This window comes from Chiloscyllium plagiosum, unplaced genomic scaffold (genome assembly GCF_037043375.1).
Source record: "Chiloscyllium plagiosum isolate Xiang-an unplaced genomic scaffold, Cpla_swu_hap1 HiC_scaffold_42, whole genome shotgun sequence".
In the NCBI taxonomy this organism is placed as follows: Eukaryota; Metazoa; Chordata; class Chondrichthyes; order Orectolobiformes; family Hemiscylliidae; genus Chiloscyllium; species Chiloscyllium plagiosum.
The window spans coordinates 79,883,775-79,906,908 of record NW_028270180.1 but is presented as its reverse complement, the minus strand read 5'-3'; the positions used below and the strand labels follow the sequence as shown (position 1 = coordinate 79,906,908).

General features: G+C 44.3%; 1 protein-coding gene and 1 long non-coding RNA gene across 6 annotated transcripts in view; both read right to left on the bottom strand.

The window, feature by feature from the left end:
• Positions 1-15,830, bottom strand: part of LOC148137945 (uncharacterized) — a 28,379-nt gene extending 12,549 nt beyond the window's left edge. For 4 of the 5 annotated variants that reach the window (XR_015754200.1, XR_015754203.1, XR_015754201.1 and 1 more), the window contains exons 1-4: positions 15,430-15,515; positions 15,152-15,258; positions 12,923-13,005; positions 5,165-5,264 (exon numbers count right to left, since the gene is read on the bottom strand). This is a non-coding gene — a long non-coding RNA (uncharacterized LOC148137945). Of the gene's footprint in view, positions 1-5,164; positions 5,265-12,922; positions 13,006-15,151; positions 15,259-15,429; positions 15,516-15,811 lie in introns of those variants that run through there. The other variant, XR_015754202.1, reaches the window with a different exon arrangement.
• LOC148137946 (uncharacterized) lies at positions 7,471-9,206 on the bottom strand. Its single transcript, XM_087982013.1, has 2 exons — positions 8,137-9,206; positions 7,471-7,620 (listed from the first exon to the last, which is right to left on the bottom strand). Exons 1-2 carry the CDS (start codon positions 9,204-9,206, stop codon positions 7,593-7,595), a joined length of 1,098 nt encoding a protein of 365 aa, XP_087838139.1. The 3' UTR covers positions 7,471-7,592.
• Positions 15,831-23,134: the final 7,304 nt, after the last annotated feature.

The window sequence follows — 23,134 nt, the reverse complement described above, 5'->3', positions numbered from 1 at the left end:
AACAGGAAGGCAGATTACTATCGAAAAGGAGTCAAGTTTGGTAAAGGGGAAGTACAACGTGATCTAGGTATCCTTGTACATCAGTCAATGAAAGCAAGCATGCAGGTACAGCAGGTAGTGAAGAAAGCTCACTGCATGCCGGCCCTCATAACAAGAGGAATTGAGTATAGGAGCAACGAGGTCCTTCTGCAGCTGTACAGGGCCCTGGTAAGACCGCACCTTAAGTATTGTGTGCAGTTGTCGTCTCCACATTTGAGGAAGAACATTGTGGCTATTGAGGGAGTGTTGGGTAGGTTCATGAGGTCAATTCCCGGAATGGCGGAATTATCATATGTTGAAAGATTGGAGCGACTGAGCTTGTATACACTTGAGTTTAGGAGAATGAGAGGGGATCTGATTGAGACCTACAAGATTATTAAAGGGTTGGACACTCTGGAGACAGGAAGCATGTTTCCAGAACCAGAGGACACAGTTTAAAAATAAGGGAGAGGCCATTTAGAACAGAGTTGAGGAGAAACGTCTTCACCGAGAGAGTAGTGGCCACATGGAATGCTCTGATCCAGAAGGCAGTGGAGGCCAAGTCCCTGGATACTTTCAAGAAAGAGATGGATAGAGCTGTTAAAGATAATGGAATCAAGTGTTACAGAAATAAGACAGGAACAGGATACGGATTGTGGATGATCAGCCATGATCATAATGAATGGTGGTGCTGACTCAAAGGGCAGCATGGCCGATTCCTGCACCGATTGTCTATTGTACCTTTTCAGTCCGATCTCATTCTGTGCCTTACCCTTGCCTGCCTTGCCTGTCTAACTTCTCAACTGTACCAGTATCAGACTTACCTCCTTTCTCACTGCCTCTTTAGGTTTACCCCCCACTCCCTCACTGGTTTAATGCCTCCCGTGTAGCACTAGCAAATCTCCCTGCTTGGATATTAGACACCTTCCAATTCAGGTGTAATCCATCCTTCTTATGCAGAGATTCCAATGATCCAAAAATGTGAATCCTTCTCCCCTGTATCAGATCCTTGGCCACGCATTCATCTGCCGTACCCTGCTAGTCCTACTCTCACTAGCATGTGGTACCGGGAGTAATCCAGATATTACTACCGACAAGGACCTGCTTATTATCCTCCAGGCTAATTTGCAATATTCTCTCATCAGGACTTCATCCTTTTCTCTTATGTCATTGGTACCAATGCACAGCGACCTCCAACTGATCATTCTCTCCTTTCAGAATACTCTTCACCCTCAGAGCCATCCTTCACCCAGACAGTAGGGAGACACCACCCCATTCTGATGTCTCACTGTTAGCTACAGAAACTGCAGTCTGTGCTGCAGACGAGAGAGCCCCCTATCACCATCGATCGTGTGGAACTGGATATACCTCATATTACACTAGATCTATTACACTAGGAACTTGGCTGTCAGTGCGATAGTCCCCTGAGAGTCTGTGACCCCGACGCTTTCCAAAACAGTATACTTGTTTGAGATGGAAATAACCACAGGTGACTCCTGCACTACTTGCCCTCCACTCCTCCCTTTCCGAGAAGGAACCCATCTACCTGACTGGATCGGCAGTTTTCCTACCTTTCTGCAACTGCCACATATCACACCCCCCAGCTCCTGTAAATTCTCCATTACCTTTAAACATCGCTCCATCTGGTCCATGAAATCCTACAGGATTTGCATCCTCACTTCCTGCAGACAATCAGGATCACTGAAACTTTCCTTAATCTCCTTCATCCAACAGGAAGAGCACATCACTGTACAAATGGCCATCCCTGCACCTTAACAGTCCACAGACCCAGAAAAAGGCACACAGTCTTACAGCTTTACAAAACACTACTCTAGAATAAATTAGTACCAATATTTTATATTAAAAAAATTAATCAAAGTATCATAAGATGTTTATTCAAAGAAATAAACCATCACCCTACTGAATGTTGTAGCTTTACTAAAATAAAACAGACTAAGATTTATCTTTGAAGAGACCGAAACCCACAGAGCTGTGAGTCACAGATGAACAGCACTAAACAGAACCTTCGCTCAAATTTGTCCATGTCGACCAGATATCCGAACCTAATCTTATCGCTCTTGCCAGCACCTGAGCCATATCCCTCTAAATCTTTCCTATTCATGTCAAGTATCCAAATGCCTTTAAAATGCTATAATTAGCAGCCTCCACCACTTCTTCTGGAAGCTTATTCCATACACGCACCACTCTCTGCGTGAAAAAGTTGCTCCTTAGTTCCCTTTTATATTTTTCCCCTCTCACCCTCAACCTATGCTCTCTATTTCTGGACTCCCCTACTCAGGGAAAGACCTTGTCTGTTTACCCTATCCATGCTACTAATGATTTTATAAACCTCGACGGAGGTCACTCCTCAGTCTCTGATGCTCCAGGGAAAGAAAGCCACAGCCTTTTTGCTCTCTTCCTGCAGCTCAAACCCTGGCAATATCCTTTTAAATCTTTGTTGAACCCTTTCAAGTTTCACAACATCCTTCCGATTGACGGAGAATATTTGCACACAATATTCCAAAAGTGGCCTAACCAATGTCCTGTACATGACCTTCCAACATCTATACTCAATGCTCTGATCAATAAAGGAATGTATTCCAAACCCTTTCTTCAATATCCTATCTACCTGCAACTCTACGTTCAAGGAAATATGAATCTGCACTGCAAGATATCTTTGTTCATCAACACTATCTAGGAATTTGCCACTTCGTGTATCAGTCCTGTTAAGATTTGCTTTTCCAAAATGCAGCACGTCACATTCATCTGAATTAAACTCCATCTGCCACTTTTCACCCATCTGAACAACATCCTGTTGTAATCTGAGGTAACCCTCTTCGCTGTCCACTCTACCTCCAATTTTGGCGTCATCTGCAAACTTACTAACTATACCTCCTATGCTCATATCTAAATCATATATATAAACGACGAAAAGTAGTGGACCCAGCAATGATCCTTGCGAGACTCCACTGGTCACATGCCTCCAATCTGAAAAAACAACCCTCCACCACCACCCTGCCTTCTACATTTGAGCCAGTTCTGTACCCAAACGGCTTGTTCTCCCTGTATTCCATGAGATCTAACCTTGCTAACCAGTCTACCATGGGGAAGCTTGTCGAGCGCCTTACTGAATTCCATAGATCATGTCCACCTCTCAGCCCTCATCAATCCTCTTTGATACATCTTCAAATAACTTAATCAAGTTTATGAGACATGATTTCCCACGCACATAGTCATGCTGACTATCACTAATCAGTCCTTGCTTTTCAGAATACACGCGCATCGTGTTCCTCAGGATTCCCTCCAACAACTTGCCCAGCATCAATGTCAGGCTGACCGGTCGATAGTTCCCTGGCTTGTCCTTACCACCTTTCTTAAATAGCGGCACCACGTTAACCAACCTCTAGTCTTTTGGCATCTCACCTGTGATAATCGATGATACAAATATCTCCGCAAGAGGCTCAGCAATCACATTCCCAGCTTCCCAGAGTTCGAGGGTTCACCTGATCAGGTGCTGGGGATTAACCAAGCTTTACGGGTTACAAGACACCCAGCACGTCCTCCTCTGTAAGATGGACATATTTAAAATGTCGACATCTATTTCCCCACATTCTATATTGCCCATGTCCTTCTCCACAGTAAACACTGATGCAAAACATTCAGTTAGTATCTCTCCCATCTCCTGCGGCTCCACGCATAGACTACCTTTCAGATCTTTGAGGAGCCCTATTCTCTCTCGAGTTACTCTTTTGTTCTTAATGTATTTATAAACACCCTTGGGATTATTCATAACCCTATTTGCCAAAGCTATCTCATGTCCCCTTTTTGCCCTCCTGATTTCCCTCTTAAGTATACTCCTACTGTCTTTAATGCTCAGGGTTTTTGGGAATTTTTGGATTGGAATAAATGCAAAATATTACATCTTGATAAAACAAACAAGGGCAGACTGACACTAATTAAAAACAGGGCCTCAAGTAGTGATATGGAACAAAGAGGCCGAGGGGTTCGGGTCTTTCAGGTCTGTGTCACATGTAGACAGGGTGGTGAAGAAGGTGCTTAGCACACTTGCCTTCATTGCTCAGACCTTTGAGTACAAGAGTTAGGACATTATTTTGGATGTTGGGGAGGCCTTTTCTGGAATTCTGTGTCCAGTTCTGGTCATGCTGATATCGGGAAGACATTATGTAGTTGGAGCGGATTCAGAAGAGATTTACCAGGATGTTGATGGGAATGGATAGTTTGAATTATAAGCAGAGGCTGGATAGGCTGCGACTTCTTTCACTGGCGCGTAGGAGGCTGAGGAGTGACCTTATTAGACGTTTCTCAAATCATGGAGGGGTGGTATCAGTAATGTGAACAGCAGATGTCCTTTCCAGGAAGGGACGCGATTCAAGACTGGGTACATACCTTTTAAGGTGACAGCACAACAGCTTTAAAAAGGCGTTCGGGAATTTTTTTTTTATTTTTGTTCAGATAATGGTTTATGTGTGGAATGAACTATCAGAGGAAGTGGTAGTTGTGAATCAAATTACAATTTTAGGTTGGCACAGTGATTAGTACTGCTGCCAGGACCCCAGGTTCAATTCCAGCTTTGGACAACTGTCTCTGTGGGACTTGCACATTCTCCCAGTGTCTGCATGGGTTTCTTCCAGGGGCTCCAGTTTCCTCCCTAATGAGAGAGCAGCCCTATGGTCTGGTAGGACAATGCTGCCTTTACCTTTTACACAGTGATGCCACTGTGTCTCTGGGGTGGGGAGAGGGAATGCTGAAGGTAGTGGATGGGACACCACTCAGGCACAGTGCTTTGTCCTGGAGGATGTTCACTTTCTTTAATAGTGTTGGGGGGGGGGGTGCACTGATGCAGGCAAGTGGAGAATGTTCCAACACAACCTGATGTGTACCCTATAGAAAGCAAACAGACATTGGGGAATCAGGGGTTTGGGGAAACTGAGGTGTTCTCATTGGAGCAAAGGCAATTGAGAGGAGCTGTGACAGAGGGGTTTAGAAAAGTTACACGTTATAATAATAAAGCTTATAACCATCAGCTCATTATACAAGGATTACAGGACACACATTAAAGGTTTGGGAAGATTCAAAGGAGAACTTTTATGCAGCAAATGGGATTCGGATGGAATACAATACTCACACACAATGAGAATATCCAAGTCCTGATGAATTGAGTAATTCAATCAGAGTTAGGTGTTACAATGACTGAGATTACCATCTGAATGTCCACCTGTAGTATCCTGTAATACAAGTTTATAAAATCCATCACTGTCAGTTCAGGTTAGAAACTCGCACCATCCCCTCCTCCTGGCCCAGGATGACTGGACACATTACCCCTTGTGGAGGTCAGCAGTCAGTTCAGGTTGAAATCTATGTGGGTTTCTCGGAGTTTCCACCTTGGAATTTCATGTGATTGAACAGGGCAGATCTTTGACACATGGGACAGAATATTCCAAGAGTCAGTGAGATGTGGAGAGCAGGATTTGCTTCTTTTTTTTTCCTTCCATGCTGCCGCTGTGCCTCATCAATAAGACATGGGGAGTGAAAGGCTCATGCAGCTCGATGGGCACGTTGCCTCCACTCTGACCAATGGGCAGCAAGCTCCTCCCATAGAGTATCTCTAAAAACAGAGCAGCTCTGCATGCTTCACACTGCCCAGTGCTCCCAGTAAATGTTTGGGGGGGGGGGGGAACTCCTGGAAAAGGCATAACTGTAAAGTTCTAAGAGGATTGTGAAGAGAGAGAGATGTACTGGAGAAGGGGGCAACAAGTTGCCAGATGGAGTATAATTTGGGAAAATGGGAAGTTGGTCATTTTGGAGGGGATAATAAAAGAACAGAGTGCTATTTAAATGGTGGAAACTGTAGAAAGCTGCACCACAAAGGGACCAGGGTAATTGTGCAGGAAACACTGAAAGCTAGCAGATTCTGGGTCAGTCACGAAATCAAGGGTTCATTTCAGATTCACCAAGTTTAAGGTAACACCGACACGGGTAAGGGGTTTCAGTAGCAATGGAGCTGTGGTGAGGTGGAGACAAGCAACATTTGAGAGTTTGGAATTCCTGGTGTTTGAGATTGCGTAGATGTCTGATCAGAAGGTCACCTTGGGGTTACAGATATGACAGCAAAGTTGTGAAGTCTAGTTCTATCTCAGACTGCACCCAGTGAGAGGGAGGGGCTCAGCAGTAAGGGAAAGGAATTTGTAATAGCAACTGAGGGTAATGGATTTAACCGTAACAATGTTTCTTTGGAGGAAATTGCAGTCAATCGAGTAGTGGGAACGTAATAAGCAGTTTGGTAACTGAGTAACAGTGGAGCAATGGAGAGGGATGGTGGGGAGGGAGAGCTGGGCATTGTCAGTGTACATGTGAAACCTCACACTGTGCTTTTGGACAATGTCACCTCCTGGCAGTGCGTAGGTGAGAAACAGGAGGGACCAAGGATAGATCCTTGAGGGACACCAAATACAAGAATTCAGAAAGGAAAGGGAGAGTGGAGATGGAGCAGGATTTACAAATGATGGTGAGGTCAAATGTTAGTTTTTTTTTTGCAGAATGGATGAGAAGAACATAACCAGAAAAGACAGATAGACAGAACAAGGAACAATACCTGTGAATTGGCGAGGGGGAGTGATGAGGAGGAAACAGAATTGGAATGTCTGTAGTTTAGCGAGACTAGTAAAAGATCAAGGTGAGCTCTGATAATGCTTGACAAGAGACCGGAGAAAGGTGTAAGTTTGGGACAAAAATCAGGAACACCATGTGAGGCAGTTTGTCTCGGTGGGCTAGTGGGAGGGAGGGAAGCAGCAGAGTGTTTTATAAATTCTCAAGGATCGGGTTCGCAGGAGAGTAGTCTGACACAGACCAGGAGAAAAGAACTGAGAGACGAGTTTGCTAGAATATGAGTATTTTATTCCCCGCAATGTCGCCTCAACCAGGTCTCGTACTTACAACGGGTCTGGTTTATACTCACTCTACATGTTACCGGAACTGGGAGCCGTCAGTTCTCGTAGAGCGGTTGCCAACAACCCACGCTCGGCGGTTAAACGTAACCCCGGAGCAGACTCTACCGAACTGGGGACTTTCCCAGCTTATATACTCTTTCGAGATCTAAACATTCATGCGAACAACAGGGCAAGACTCTTTACGAGTTTCAGCTGGAACCAATTAAGCTTGCAACATCCTGTTTGACAGTGTCTGTTCCTTATCAAGGCTGGTAGCATAAATACCATAAGCAACACCTTCCATTCCGGTAACATATTCATGCGAACAACAGGGCAAGACTAAGCAACACATTCCATTCCGGTAACATATTCATGCGAACAACAGGGCAAGACTAAGCAACACATTCCATTCCGGTTACATATTCATGCGAACAACAGGGCAAGACTAAGCAACACATTCCATTCCGGTTACATATTCATGCGAACAACAGGGCAAGACTAAGCAACACATTCCATTCTGGTTACATATTCATGCGAACAACAGGGCAAGACTAAGCAACACCTTCCATTCCGGTAACATATTCATGCGAACAACAGGGCAAGACTAAGCAACACATTCCATTCCGGTTACATACAGATAATAAGATCCACACATGTATTGGGACATAATTTTAACCCTTTCACCACATTCCACTGATTGGCCCAATACATGTGTTACATCATGCCCATATATATCTTTTCCAACAAGCGTCTACGTACACGCCAAATATACAAGCAAGTCAGGATATTACAGCATGTTACGATCACCAGGACTCCTACCAGGATCGATGAGGGTGGGAATAGGAACTTCCCCGCAGTGGAGGACATACCACTGAACATATCCCACCAATGATGAGCTGACTCTACTTCCACTACATGGGCAGCGTGTACTACCTCCTGTCCATGTATAAAGGTAGACACTGTAACCTTGGTGACATTGGTTTGATGCTTTCGTAATATCTGCTTAAGCTCCTCGGATCGGTCCAATGCTTGCTTAAACCGATCCAGGGAAATGTTCCAAGGATTCATCAGCACTTTCCACTGCACCTTGGTAAAGTGGTGAGCACTGCTATAATTGGTTAACAGATAGGTCTGATTCTGCCATTGCCACTGATAGACATTTGAAAGGCATCCCGAGAACGGTACTGTGGGAAGCGTAGGATGTGGGTTATTGGTAGCCACACAGAGCGTGTGTGGCCCAATCTGCCACATCATGTCCCTTGGAGTTTCAACAGTCCATTCGCACAGGGCCGTTCCCTTAGTCAAGCAAGGGTCCCGATATCTGTCCATCAGTAGGCAAGTTTTTCCCTGATCAGTCTGTTCACAAGCGGACAGATCATAGGTAATATTGGTATCTGGGCTAAACCACTGCCCCCTTGTCTTCAGAAAATAATATCCAGAAGATGTAATCACTGGTAATACATAATATCGACAGACCGTAACAGTGTGGGTTACATTCATGGTAACAAAGTATCCTCTACACATAGTTGCGTTACACCATGTTCTTTCTGGATGGGTTATCATCCACAATTTCTCAGATACATTCCATATTCCCCTCCACGCTTGTACATTGGGGGATGTTACCACACGCAAAAATCGTTCTTTCTGTATTTGTGCATGCAACATGTTAATATGACAGGCAGTCCAATTTAATTGAGCTGTAATGTTTTCAAACAGTTGTTGAGTAGCGTTCCAAACATTCAGTTCCCATTGTCGGGATTGCATCAATATTTTAGCTGTTTCTTCTTGAGTCATCATCACAGAAGGCATCCATCTCCCGATGGTGTGCAGCCCTTGTGAAGTAGCCTGTCCTGTGTTGGATAATTTAGTACGGGTTACCTCAGAGTCAATAGCATTTGAGATACCCATGACAGTTCCTGCACCTCCCAGTAGGGTGTCGTACCATGCACGCCGCCTCCTCTTATGTTGGCATTCTGGGATAGCCGGCAGCCGCACCTGCCAGTGAACATCAGTGTGCAGTACTGCCTGGGCCATCTGCTGACAAGTTGACATAATGGGAGCCAACTGTGTGCGGTGCGCGTCAGAGACGTTAGGGCGCACCAAGATCAGCCATAACATTCGAGTCCGGTTTTGAATAACTGTTCCATTGCTGATCCAAATGTCCTCATCTCCAGTCGTGATGTTCCATCGTGTCCCGTTTGAGCTTTCACATTCACGAGCGGTTATATTCCAATGACACATATTCACCGTTGCATTCAACATCAATGTACAGTTAGGGGTTAGCAAAGTTACATTTCTCCCTTTACAACATCGTACACAAGTATACATTTGACAATCACTCGTGAGATCTAAAATTGTACACCATTGATTTGCCGCGCACTTAAAATCATCTTGCTGTCGTTCCTCACTACTAATTTTCCAACCTACATTTTGTTTCGATAAGGGTACCAACGACTGAGCTGGCACACTCCTCCAGACTGATTCCCCAGGATACATAATGGTGACCAGACTGTCTTTTCCTTGGGCTATGATCTCTGCCGGTTTGGGGGGACCAGTTGTCTGGCGTACCCATACCTTGGCACCCTTAGTGTCAGTAGACCCGAATCCCCCCGTCCCACGCTCAGTAACCTTAACGGGAGCTCCCGTCTCTTCCACCGTTGTAAGGTTACATGGTTTAATAACTAACTGTGCTATTCTGTCTCCCTTCTGTATCACATAAGGTTCAGATGTGATGTTGACCAGGACTACTCCCAATTCTCCTTGGTAGTCCGCGTCAATTACTCCTGCCATTACATCAATCCCCTTTAGTGACAATCGCGATCGCGGGAGGATATGCCCATAGGTTCCAGGGGGACAAATCAATCCTAATCCGGTCTTAATCACCGTAGGTTTTTGTTGGACCAAAGTCTGTGTAGTTAACGCTCGTAAGTCCAGTCCAGCCGAAGCCGGTGTGGCCCTTACCATATTAGCTTCCTTATATTAGCTTCCTTATATGGCCCTTATATTAGCTTCCTTAGCAAATTTGCACATTTTAATAGGCTGTGCCTTTGGGGTATCACACACCCGTATCATCCGATTCAAGGGCGTCACCCCGTTTCCCAATGGGCGGTTATTAATTTGCTTTACTACCCGAATCAATTGTTTCTTCCAACCTGTTAAATTATTACATCCTCCTGCCTTTCGCAGGGAGGATTTTAGAAGCCCGTTCATTCGTTCAATAAGTCCCGCAGCTTGCGGATGGTAGGGCACGTGATAAATCCATTCCACGTGGTTATCATGACACCACTGCTTTACCACCCTTCCTGTGAAATGGGAGCCATTGTCACTCTGGACCTGTATGGGCAATCCATAAAATTGTTCAATCAAATCTAAACATCGCAAGGTAGCCTGTTGATTGTTATGTCGACAGGGATGGGCTACCAAAACCCCAGACATAGTGTCCACAGCTGTACATATATGGTTACATCCTTGTGAGGAAGGTAATGGACCCACAAAGTCCATTTGCCAGCTCTGTCCCGGTCCCTCTCCTCGGTGTATATGTCCCATCATATGTTGGGGCACTCCCTGCCGTTGATGCTGACACTGCTCGCATTGATTTACTGTAGTCTTGACATCATCTACCATAAGATCTATTCCCCGATCTCGAGCCCACTGCAAGGTTCCTTGCACTCCCCAGTGTCCGGCCTTAAGGTGTGCCCATCTAGCCAAGTCCACTGATGTGCCCCTTTGTACACTCATGGCTCGGACAATGCCGTCTACATATCGGTTATGTAAAGCTTCCGCATCATTTCGGGATGTATGAGCGTCTACATGGGTAATATATATATCTAGATGTCGAGCCTTCTCCCATATATCTTCCCATAATTGTTTACCCCATACCTCCCTATTCTGAATCATCCACTGATTGGCCTGCCATGTTGGCATCCATTGGGTCATGCCATTAACCACTGACCAGGAGTCAGAAAACAAATAAACTCCCATGACCCCCGCTTGCATGACCACCATATGTACTGCTTTTAATTCTGCCCACTGACTACTTTTCCCCTCGCCTCGTTCTTCTAGGGTTATACCTTGTTTCGGATTAAAAGCGGCAGCTTTCCATCTACGTTGTCCTGCCTTCCATTGGGCTGACCCATCTACAAACCAAGCCGTGGTTTGTTCATCCAGGGTCAGTTCATCATACCGTTTGCCCATCTTGACGGGTGATTCTTCATACTCAATCACCTCAAACCGCTTTTCCCCTTCCTCAGGGGCCTCCGCCACTTGCTCATGCAGGACTGACACTCCCTTTTGTCCAGTCCGCACTCTTTCTGACACGTTCCATTTCCATTTGATAATGCTGCTCTCTTGGGCGGTTCCTATCCTGTGGGTAGTGGGGTCACTGAGTACCCACGGGAGGATAGGAATAGCTGTTCTCATGATCACTTCATGTCCAATAGTTAGAGCTTCAGTTTCCACCAAGCTCCAGTAACATGATAACAATTGTTTCTCAAAGGGGGTGTATCGTTCCCCTGCCGGGGGCAATTTCCGGGACCAAAATCCCAATTCCGCAGGAGGCTGAGCCCGCGGTAATTCATGCATAATTGCCTCCCCCTGTTCATTCCGTATGGGATTCCCTTCCCCATCTAACATTACTTCCCGCTGCACCGGGAGGCGTCTCTGGACTTGTTTTCTCCTAACTACTGGTTTAGCCTGGAGTACGGGTGGGTCATCTTCATACTGATCATCTGAATCTCCCCAAATATTTCCGTCCCAATGGTCGATATCCCATCGATCCCCATTATTTAACTGGGCTACAAACGCCCGTACTTGTACTGGGTCCGGGGTTCGAGGGACCTTCATTTTCTCTTTCCGTTTCTTAGCAGACAGATACATAATAGTTCGTCCTGCTAGTTCAGTTAATGCTGTCAATTCAGCCTTTAACTTCATAATTTCCTGCCTCAACAAAGAGGCATCTCCCGAACTGAGTCCCTGCTCATGTTTCAGGAGGGCTAATTCTGCTTCAGCTTTTTGGCGCTTGTCTGACTGTTGTCTACAAGCCGCCGCACATGCCCACATCCTCCGCTGTACCCCAGGCAAGGGGTTCTTCGGCAGGACTGGGATCCTCTCAAGGGTGGACAGCAGCGACACTGGGGTTCCTACGCCCTAGGCTTCCCAGTTTTCCGGTCGTCCCCCACCATTCCTCAAACAAACTGCCACGTCATGCCACGGTCCCTGCCATCCCGGGACGGTTGGGACCTCCACAGTTTGTTCTTCTGGTTTCTTAGTCCTTTTCCCAAACATTGTTCTGTATCAAAATCTCTCCCCAATTGCGATGTATCCTGCCGACTACGCCAAAAATGTTTAAAGAATTTTCAAGGATCAGGCTCGCAGGAAAGTAGTCTGACACAGAACAAACTACCGAGAGACGAGTCTGCTAGAATATAAGTGTTTTATTCCCCGCAGCGTCGCCACAACCAGGTCTCGTACTTACAACGGGTCTGGTTTATACTCACTCTACATGTTACCGGAACTGGGAGCCGTCAGTTCTCGTAGAGCGGTTGCCAACAACCCACGCTCGGCGGTTAGACGTAACCCGGAGCAGACTCTACCGAACTGGGGACTTTCCCAGCTTATATACTCTTTCGAGATCTAAACATTCATGCGAACAACAGGGCAAGACTAAGCAACACCTTCCATTCCGGTAACATATTCATGCGAACAACAGGGCAAGACTAAGCAACACCTTCCATTCCGGTAACATATTCATAATAAGATTCACACATGTATTGGGACATAATTTTAACCCTTTCACCACACAGGCAGCTGATCGGATTGTCTCAGTCTTAGTGACAGAGAAACTCAATGTGCTCCTTGCTCTTGTCGTTGGAGGGAAGGATGAAGGAGACAGGATGATGGACAGTGTTTTACAAAGAAACAAAACCAGGGTTAGTGATATTTAAAATGAGTGAACAAACCTAATATATTTAACTTTTATCCAGAATATTAAAATGTACAACTGAAGTCCTTGCTCGCATCCCAGCTCGGCAGATGGTGGAATCTGAATTCAAGAAAAAAATAACTGGAATTAGGAATCTCCTGATCTCCATGGAACCATTGTCAATGGTGAAAAACATCCTGCCAACCTGACAGCAGCCCAGCCAGCTACTCACTGTATTAATCACTGCAAAGTCTCAACACAGGAATGAAACTGGATGGACCATGTGGCATCTAACAAGGCACCAGACATTACAACCACAGAATCAGCCCTCTCAATGCTGCAACATCCTGCTCACTAACATCTGTTTTTTTTGTGCCAAAACGTGGCGAGCTGTCTCACAGACTCGTCAAGGAACAGCCTGACATAGTCATACTCACAGAGTAACCCCTTACAGATAATGGCCAGACACCACCATCACCATCCCTAGATATCGAGATTGTGATGATGGAAAAGCACAACAGGTCAGGCAGCATCCAAGGAGCAGGAGAATCGACGTTTCGAGCCTAAGCCTTTCATCAGCCTGACCTGCTGTGCTTTTCGAGCACCACACTTTCGACTCTGATCTCCAGCATCTGCAGTCTTCACTTTCTCCTGAAATCTCTGGATATGTCCTGTCCCACCAGCAGGACAGACCAGGCAGAGGTGATGGCACAGTAGTGTACACACAGGAACCATTTGCCCTGGGAGTACTCATGGACTCCAGGAAGTCTCATGGCTCCTGCTGATTACCACGTACCGTGCTCCCATGGCTTATGAATCAGTGCTCCTCCATGTTGAATAACACTTCGAGGAAGCACTGAGGCAATAAAATGGTGATACGCCTACTCTGGGTACAGGATTTCAATGTCCTCTACCAAGAGTAGCTCAGCAGCAGGATTACTGACTGAGCAGGTCGGGTCCTCAAGGACATAGCTGCTCAACTGGGTTTGCAGCAGGCGGTAACGGAACCAGCAATAGGGAAAAAACATACTAGATCTTATCAGTATGAATCTGCCAGTTGCAAATGCATCTGTCCATGACAGTATCGGTAAGAGCGACCATCCCACAGTCTTTTTGGAGACAAAGCCTCACCTTACAGTTGAGAAACACCTCCATTGTGCTGAGTGGTACTATCCCCGTGCTAAATGGGACAGATGTAGGAACTCAAACTGGATCTCTCTCAGGCACTGTGGGATAACAACAGCAGAACTGTACTCCAGCACAATCTGTAATCTCATGGGTTTGTACTGATAGCTTGTGCTCCAGAACTTGCCACTCACCAAGCTACGTACCGCTCCAGCACTGTCATCGACCGACAATGTAGAACATTGCCCAGGGCTGTTCAACACAAAAACACAGGGCAATCCAACCCAGGCAATTTCCCTCTGTCAGTCCACACTCGATCAGCAGTAAAGTGATGGAAGATGTCATCAACAGGGCTATCAAGCAGCAGCTGCTCAGCAACAGCCAGCTGAGTGACACTCATTTTAGGCTCCACCAGGGCCACTCAGCTCCCGATTGTGTTCCCGCCCTGATTCACAATCTGGCAACCAGCTGAATCCCAGAGGTGAGGTGAGAGTGACAGCCCAGTCCCACCCCAAGATCACTAATTCTAGCTGGTTCCACCCTCATCTCAGCTCATATACTGAAACTCTCATCCATCGTGTGTTATTTCCAGACTTAATTATCCAAACACACTCCTGGCCACCCTGTAATCTCAAGAAAAAAAAATGAAAGGTCTATCGCGCACGTGCTCACTTCTCCCCAAACATGTTCATCAGTCAAAAGGCTCCTATTCATAAGCAACAACAATTTAAAATTCTCATTCTTGATTTGATTCCTGGCTGTAATCATCCCTAGCTCCCTGCACCACACATTCTTTATCGAGGTCTCAACCCATTTTCTTTGAGACTCCCAACGATTTGTTAATTCATTACTTCAACTGTGTGGCTGATTCTACAGTTACTAAAGCAACATGGTCTGGAATTTGCAGAAAAAACCTCACAGGTCTGCTTTCTACCTTTAAGACATCCCTCAAAACCTGCTTTTTGGCAATGCTTTTGGTCACCTGACCTAATATCTCCATCTCTGGCCTTATATCTAAAGTTCTCAATAGTATTTTTATGAAATTATAAGTATGATAATAAAACTACAAACTGTTGTTGATTTGGACATTATCTTCAGATCTTTACTGTTGCTGTAATGAATAATCTGTAACATCTCTTACCCAACCACATTGTGGGAGCACCTTCACCACACAAACTGCAGCTGTACAAGAAAGTCAAACATCACCCTCTCCACAGGCAACAGGGCTTTGGCATTAATCACTGGTATCTGTGGAAGGAGAAACACAGTTGATGTTTCAGGGAGTGCAAAATGGATTACAGGGAATGAAAAAGAAAAAAGTAATCTGATAATAGAGCAACACATGGTCAGGGGCTGGGCCTCAGTCAAAAACTCATTTACAAAGGGTCTATAAAAGTAATAATACAGTAATAAACAGACCAAAAATACACCCATGGTTCGAGACTGAGGAAGCTAGATATTGACAAAGTGGTCATGAGGGAGCCCAGAGGTGAATCAGAGCAGTATGGGCTGCTATGAGCCCAATGACTCTATACCAGAGAAAGGCTGCACATGCGCCTGGCTGCACCTTGCCCCCTACAAACATGGCGGTTCCGCACGTGTCCAGTGAATCGTTGTCCCGAATAAAGATGGCGGCGCTCACTCAGGCCTGCAGCCGCGCTGAGGCAATTCCCCGTTACTGCAAACACGGGACTGGGACGTTCAAATTTGTATTTTCCGACATGCACAATTTGTTTGTAAAACCTCTCCGCTCATGGCAATACAGTTTTTCTCCCGTTTCCCTGTTTATTTCTTTCCTTACCGTATCCTTTCTCTCCATAACTTGCCGAGCATTCATTACAGCGAATGTGCGCCGCCCGTGAGGGTGATCACATGGTTTAGTTTAGCTCCGCCCTTCATTCACTTTGATTGGTTGGAGGACCAACATCCCGCTAGGTCATCCAGCTCCGCCCACCGTCCTTTCATTGGTCCGGTGCTGACATCAATCACCCGGAGTCCCTTTGTTGGCTAGAGCATGCGCAGTGCGTCCTGCTTTAGCTGATATGTTGGGTCATGTGATGGGAGAGTTTGCTGAGGGTAGAATTCCCTTTGTGTGAGCTCTGCATTAGATTTCCTTTATTCATGGAGGGAATTGCCTTCCTAGTCATGACTGAATAGCTATGATTGATGAATCAATGCCATCTGAACCAGTACATAAACACACCATTTTCACAACATCTGAGATCTTTAGCACATTGTATCATGGTCTTCTTTGGAAACAACAAAAAAAAACATGAAATGGAGCCTCCAGGAATCGGAGCAGGAGTAGGGCATTCATTCCCTTCAGCTTGTTCCCCTATTCTATCAGATCATGGCTGGGCCAACCCAGACCTCAACACCTCTTTTATGCTTGATCCGCATAGCCTTCAACTGCTCAATATTTCAAAAATCTACCTGCCCTCTTTTAAAATAATTTGAGATAGAATCACAGATACCCTACTGTGTAGAAACAGGCCCTTCAGCCCAACAAGCCAGAACAACCCTCCGAAGAGTAACCCAACCATTCCTCTCCCACATTTAACTTTCACAATTGTTTAGGTGAGAAAATTCTATCCATTCACTGAGAGAAAAACATCTTTACTTTTTCTAAAATGAATGTTCCCTTATGTAATGTCCCTGGTTTGAGACTTCACTGGTGCTAGAAGATCTCGTCAACATCTTCCCTGTCAAGTTCCTCAGAATCTTGTTTCCATAAGATCACCCCTGCTTATCTATTCTTGATAGGTCAACCCTTTCATCCTCAAAGCAGCTAAGTGAATCTTTTTTGAATGGTCTCCGATGTTGGTTTACCCTTTATTAAATATAGGAGCTAACATTGTATACAGTACTCCAAGTAAGGACTCAGCAACAGCCAGTGTGGTTAACCAATCCTCAGTCCATGCCAATGCATTACCCCGATAACATGAGCTCCTAAATTGTGCAATTAACTTTTATGTAGCACCTTATCATTTACATTTTTAAAATCCAAATACAGAACATCATTGGATTGCCCTTTATTAGCTCTGCTTGTTATCTCCTCAATGAACTGTCGTAAATTTGTCAAATATAGTTTCTCTTTCACAAACCCCAGTCTACCATGTTTAATGATAAGCTTTTCTAAATGTCCTGCAATTTCTTTCTTTAATATTCGACTCTGTAGATTCTTTCAGTAGATTTGCTAAGTATGATTCCCCTCTCTTAAATCCATGCAGACTCTGTCCAATCCTGTCACCGTTCAGGAAGAAACCTGACTGTACTCCAATATAGTTAGTAAATGTATCTGTATTTATTTTTAAAAATCGATTACTTATAAATGCTGGACCCATGCAATATCAATGAATTAGTGACTCTGAATTTGGGTTATCATGTTTTTTTTTGTTCATTCCTTTTTGTACTGTGTTATGCAGACAGCACCAAGTGATCACTCTTAATTGTGAGTAACTTTGAAAATAATATATTTTAAAAATGACATCCCAAAATGCTGCATCAATATTGTGCAAGGAGGAATTTGCATTCAATAGTTTGCAGATAAAATTGAACAGAGTTTTGCTGCAATTTGGCCAGATTGCAGGTTACACCAAAGAGGCAACTCTGTTGTCAAATTCTTACTTGACACTGCCCAAGGCGATACTGATGGGACTGATTTGCCATTCTTGTTCACCAGCTTTATTTCCAGGTTTAATCGTATAATCATTCTAGAGCTTGTAATTTTAGACAACTTCTCTTTTAGGTACATATGTAAATATCATACTGAAATGTTGCACTGAATGGTACCAAATTTGAAATTAGTCTCTAATATGATAGTAACATGTTCTGACCCTTCTACATATGTTTTGGCATAAGTCTATGCCAGTTATTTTTCTGAAGCCTGTGATTCCTGATGAAGGGCTTGTGCCCGAAACATCAACTCTCCTGCTTCTTGGATGCTGCCTGACTTGCTGTGCTTTTCCAGCATGACACTTTTCGACTCTGATGTCCAGCTTCTTTGGTCATCACTTTCTCCTTTGATCAACAAAAATTATTCTTGGTTTAATCTTCTCAAAGTGCAATACGAACCAATTCATGAAATTCAGATATCTCACATTTACCTTAAATATGTGAAGGCTAAGACATTACTAAATTATTATCAGTAATTGAAACCGTGCTGACAAACTTGTGCAGTATCAATGCCTCACCTTTAGAGTGTTCCCAGATATCGCGCAGCTGCAGTATTTTGTTTTGCACTCAGCTATATGTTGTTCTCACTTGTTTCTTTGTGAAAGATTATAAAATTAACTTGGATGAATGAACTTATGATTTCTTTAACCAATGTTGGGAGAAAAAAAAGTCAGTATTTCAAGTGCTGATAAAGTAAAATAAACTGATAATCAGTAGAAAGGGTTTAAGATGGATATGCAACAAATGCTGGCAAATGGGATTAGATTAATTTTTGATATCTGGTCAGCATGGGCAAGTTGGACTGAAGGGTCTGATTTTGTGTTGTACAACTGTGACTTCATTCTCTCAGTTATTCAAGAAGTTGAATACTTCGAGGAGGAAAAGGAGAATTTATGCAGAGATTGCACTTGAAATGATAATTGAGGTATATCAAACTCACATTGTTTCATGACCTTTTCCTCTGGGTTCTTCAATGAACAAACTTGTTTTATTATCTGAATAACTACATATCATGTGATTTGTTTTGCACAAAATATTTCGTTAGGATCTGGTGAACTATTAAGAAGTGTTCATGTTTAAAATTTAGGCAGCGTGATTATTAAGCAAGAAAAGGTTAGCGTTTTACTCCCAGTGAATCATTGCTCTATAAAAGATAACAAGCTTTTTATCTTTTCTGGGCACTGAATATATGGAAGTCAATTCTGAAGGAAAAAATCCTCGCCGGTAATGTTCCCACATATGTGGAGTAATTGCTTCTGGTCATCCTTCAGGTTATAGAGGCTCGGAAAGAAATGAGTTGGCCAAAGTTAGCAACATCATTTGGATGGACTATGCTCATTGGGGAAACTTGCAGGATCTGTAGAAGAAACACGTGTTTCAGAGTGTATGCAATAAACCTGAACATTGTTATTTCTTTCATAGAGCTTGGGACCTGACTGGAGCATCACCGAAGTTAGTATTGTTTGTTAAATTTCCAAACTTGCCAAATTATTGTTGGTAAATGCAGGTGACTTTATCAAAGCACATTTCACACTCCCCAGCCAGGACTTTGATCCCAATTCTATCAGTCCATCCATTCCTATGGATAACAGGTATTTTAAATGTGAGTACTCCATTTAACTATTTGAATTGAATACTTCAGTGGTTACGTCCTCTTGGATTCTTAATTTCAAATTACTCAATGTGATTTTTTGTCCCCCCTGAATTTGCCAAGCACTGGGCAGTTCTGGGATATTCCAAATATTTACAATAGATGCATTTACATATGGAAGGCATCCTGGCAGATTTGAATACATTTCAGGTAGTCAACAACAATACATAAGTAACTTTATGGATTGCTTACTGTACACCAACAACGCAAGCCAAGTATTAGTGAAACCACAGATTGTTTCCCATGGATTCCCAAATCTAAACAGTGCATTGCAGATATGCTCACGATCACCATCTGGGAGCAGTCTCCCAAAATGCTCCCAGAATTTAGGAAGCGCACACACTGCCCTCCAAAGCTAAATCTGCTGTCACAGGCTTCACTCTTATTGTATACAATGACATTTATTGTCCAGTTCTTTAACGTGACAAATGATTTTACAAACAATTTATAAAATACTTTAAGTCCTGAGGAAATGTGATGTCAGCCCTTTGTAGAAGTGAATGGAAAGTATGATGTTTGCTTGACCTTTGGCTCTATTTATCAGGCCGAACTGAACCTTTAGCAAGATGTGGGATGCTTCCCACACACTTTGTTTTAAAAAAACAAAGATTATGCCCTGAGATTTAAATGTTCAATCAGGTTCAATAAAAATCCTTCCAAAAATTGAGTTTTCAATTTTTGGGAGAAGATTTGTAGCTCGGCAGCTCGTTGCTGTGGTTCTGTTCGCCAAGCTGGGAATTTGTGTTGCAAACGTTTTGTCCCCTGTCTTGGTGACATCCTCAGTGCTTGGGAGCCTCCTGTGAAGTGCTTCTGTGATGTTGCCTCCGGCATTTATAGTGGCCTGTCTCTACTGCTTCCGGTTGTCAGTTCCATCTGTCCGCTGTAGTGGCCGGTATATTGGGTCCAGGTCGATGTGTTTATTGATAGAGTCTGTGGATGAGTGCCATGCCTCTAAGAATTCCCTGGCTGTTCTCTGTTTGGCTTGCCCTATAGTGGTAGTGTTGTCCCAGTCGAATTCATGTTGCTTGTCATCTGCGTGTGTGGCTACTAAGGATAGCTGGTCGTGTCATTTCGTGGCTAGTTGGTTTCATGGATGCGGATCGTTAGCTGTCTTCCTGTTTGTCCTATGTAGTGTTTTGTGCAGTCCTTGCATGGGATTTTGTACACTACATTGGTTTTGCTCATGTTGGGTATCGGGTCCTTCGTTCTGGTGAGTTATTGTCTGAGAGTGGCTGTTGGTTTGTGTGCTGTTATGAGTCCTAGTGTTCGCAGTCGTCTGGATGTCAGTTCAGAAATGCTCCTGATGTATGGTAGTGTGGCTAGTCCTTTGGGTTGTGGCATGTCCTCGTTCCATTGTCTTTCCCTTCGGCATCTGTTGATGAAATTGCGAGGGTATCCGTTCAAAGTTTGTGAGAATATTTGAAGCTCGGGTGCTCGTTGCTGTGGTTCTGTTCGCCGAGCTGGAAGTTTTCATTGCAAACATTTCGTCCCCTGTCTAGGTGACATCCTCAGTGCTTAGGAGCCTCCTGTGAAGCACTTCTGTGATGTTTCCTCCGGCATTTATAGTGGCCTGTCCCTGCCGCTTCCGGTTGTCAGTTTCAGCTGTCCGCTGTAGTGGCCGGTATATTGGGTCCAGGTCTATGTGTTTGTTGATGGAGTTTGTGGATGAGTGCCAAGCTTCTAGGAATTCCCTGGCTGTTCTTTGTTTCGCTTGCCCTATAATGGTAGTGTTGTCCCAGTTAAATTCATGTTGCTTGTCGTCTGCATGTGTGGCTACTAGGGATAGCTGGTCGTGTCATTTCTTGGCTAGTTGATGTTCATGTATGCGGATTGTTAGCTGTCTTCCTGTTTGCGAGGATATCAGTTTTTTGCGAATACCTTGTATAGGTGTTCCTCTTCCTCATTTTGCAGTTCTGGTGTGCTGCAGTGTGTTGTGGCTCTTTTGAACGGTGTCTTGATGCAACTTCGTTTGTGTGTATTGGGGTGGATGCTTTCATAGTTCAGGACTTGGTCTGTGTGTGTGGCTTTCCTGTAAACCTTTGTGGAGAATTCTCCGTTCGGTGTTCTCTGTACCAACACGTCTAGGAATGGGAGTTGGTTGTCCTTTTATTCCTCTCTAGTGAATCGGATTCCTGTGAGTGTGGCGTTGATGATCTGGTGTGTGTTCTCTATTTCTGTGTTTTTAATGATTACAATAATTAACCCAAACTCTGGGTCAGATATGTGGATGACACCGTTGTAATAATTAAAAACACAGAAATAGAGAACACACACCAGATCATCAACGCCACACTCACAGGAATCCGATTCACGAGAGAGGAAGAAAAGGACAACCAACTCCCATTCCTAGATGTGATGGTACAGAGAACACCGAACGGAGAATTCTCCACAAAGGTTTACAGGAAAGCCACACACACAGACCAAGTCCTGAACTACGAAAGCAACCACCCCAACACGCACAAACGAAAGTTGCATCAAGACACTATTCAAAAAAGGGCCACAACACACTGCAGCACACCAGAACTGCAAAAAGAGGAAGACGAACACCTGTACAAGGTATTCGCCAAAAACGGATATCCTCGCAATTTCATCAACAGATGCCTCAGGGAAAGACAATGGAACGAGGACATGCCACAACCCAAAGGACTAGCCACACTACCATACATCAGGAGCATTTCTGAACTGACATCCAGACTACTGCGACCACTAGGACTCATAACAGCACACAAACCAACAGCCACTCTCAGACAATAACTCACCAGAACGAAGGACCCGATACCCAGCATGAGCAAAACCAATGTAGTGTACAAATCCCATGCAAGGACTGCACAAAACACTACATAGGACAAACAGGAAGACAGCTAGCGATCCGTATCCATGAAACCAACTAGCCACGAAACGACACGACCAGCTACCCTTAGTAGCCACACACGCAGATGACAAGCAACATGAATTCGACTGGGACAAAACTACCATTATAGGGCAAGCCAAACAGAGAACAGCCAGGGAATTCCTAGAGGCATGGCACTCATCCACAGAGTCAATCAACAAACACATCGACCTGGACCCAATATACCGGCCACTACAGCGGACAGCTGGAACTGACAACCGGAAGCGGCAGGGACAGGCCACTATAAATGCCAGAGGAAACATTACAGAAGCACTTCACAGGAGGCTCCCAAGCACTGAGGATGTGACCTAGACAGGGGACGAAACGTTTGCAACACAAATTCCCAGCTCGGCGAACAGAACCACAACAAAAATTGAGTTTGACTTCAGCTCCTTTAAAGATTCATGCTCTTGGCCTTCAATTTTGTGACATGTGATCATTCTTTGGTCAAGGTGGCTGTGTGCAACACTGCAGGATGTTGTGCTGAAGTGCCTCATTGGGTGGATGAGCTTTATTACTGGTGTAACTTGGCTCACTTTGAGATGGAATATTATTTTGAGTTAAATCTTGTTTTTAAACTGAGTTGTGCTTCTGTAACTCAAGTGTGGAAACTATGCTCATGTTTGCAATGAATCTTTCACTTTTGGAGATTAGTATTTTTCCGATCTGCTTTGTAAATAAAGTTCAATATAGAAAACACAGTGCTGGAGAACAGCATCTCTGAGGGGAATAAAACATTGTAAGTTCCAAGTCTCATGACCATTTGTTCGTTCAGACGAAGAGTCACTGAAATTGAAATGTAACATTATTTTTCTCTTCACCGATGCCATCAGAACTGCTGAGTTTCTCCAGCACTTTGTTTCTGGGGTTCAGATCTCCAGCACCTGCAGTTTATTGTTTTGTTATAG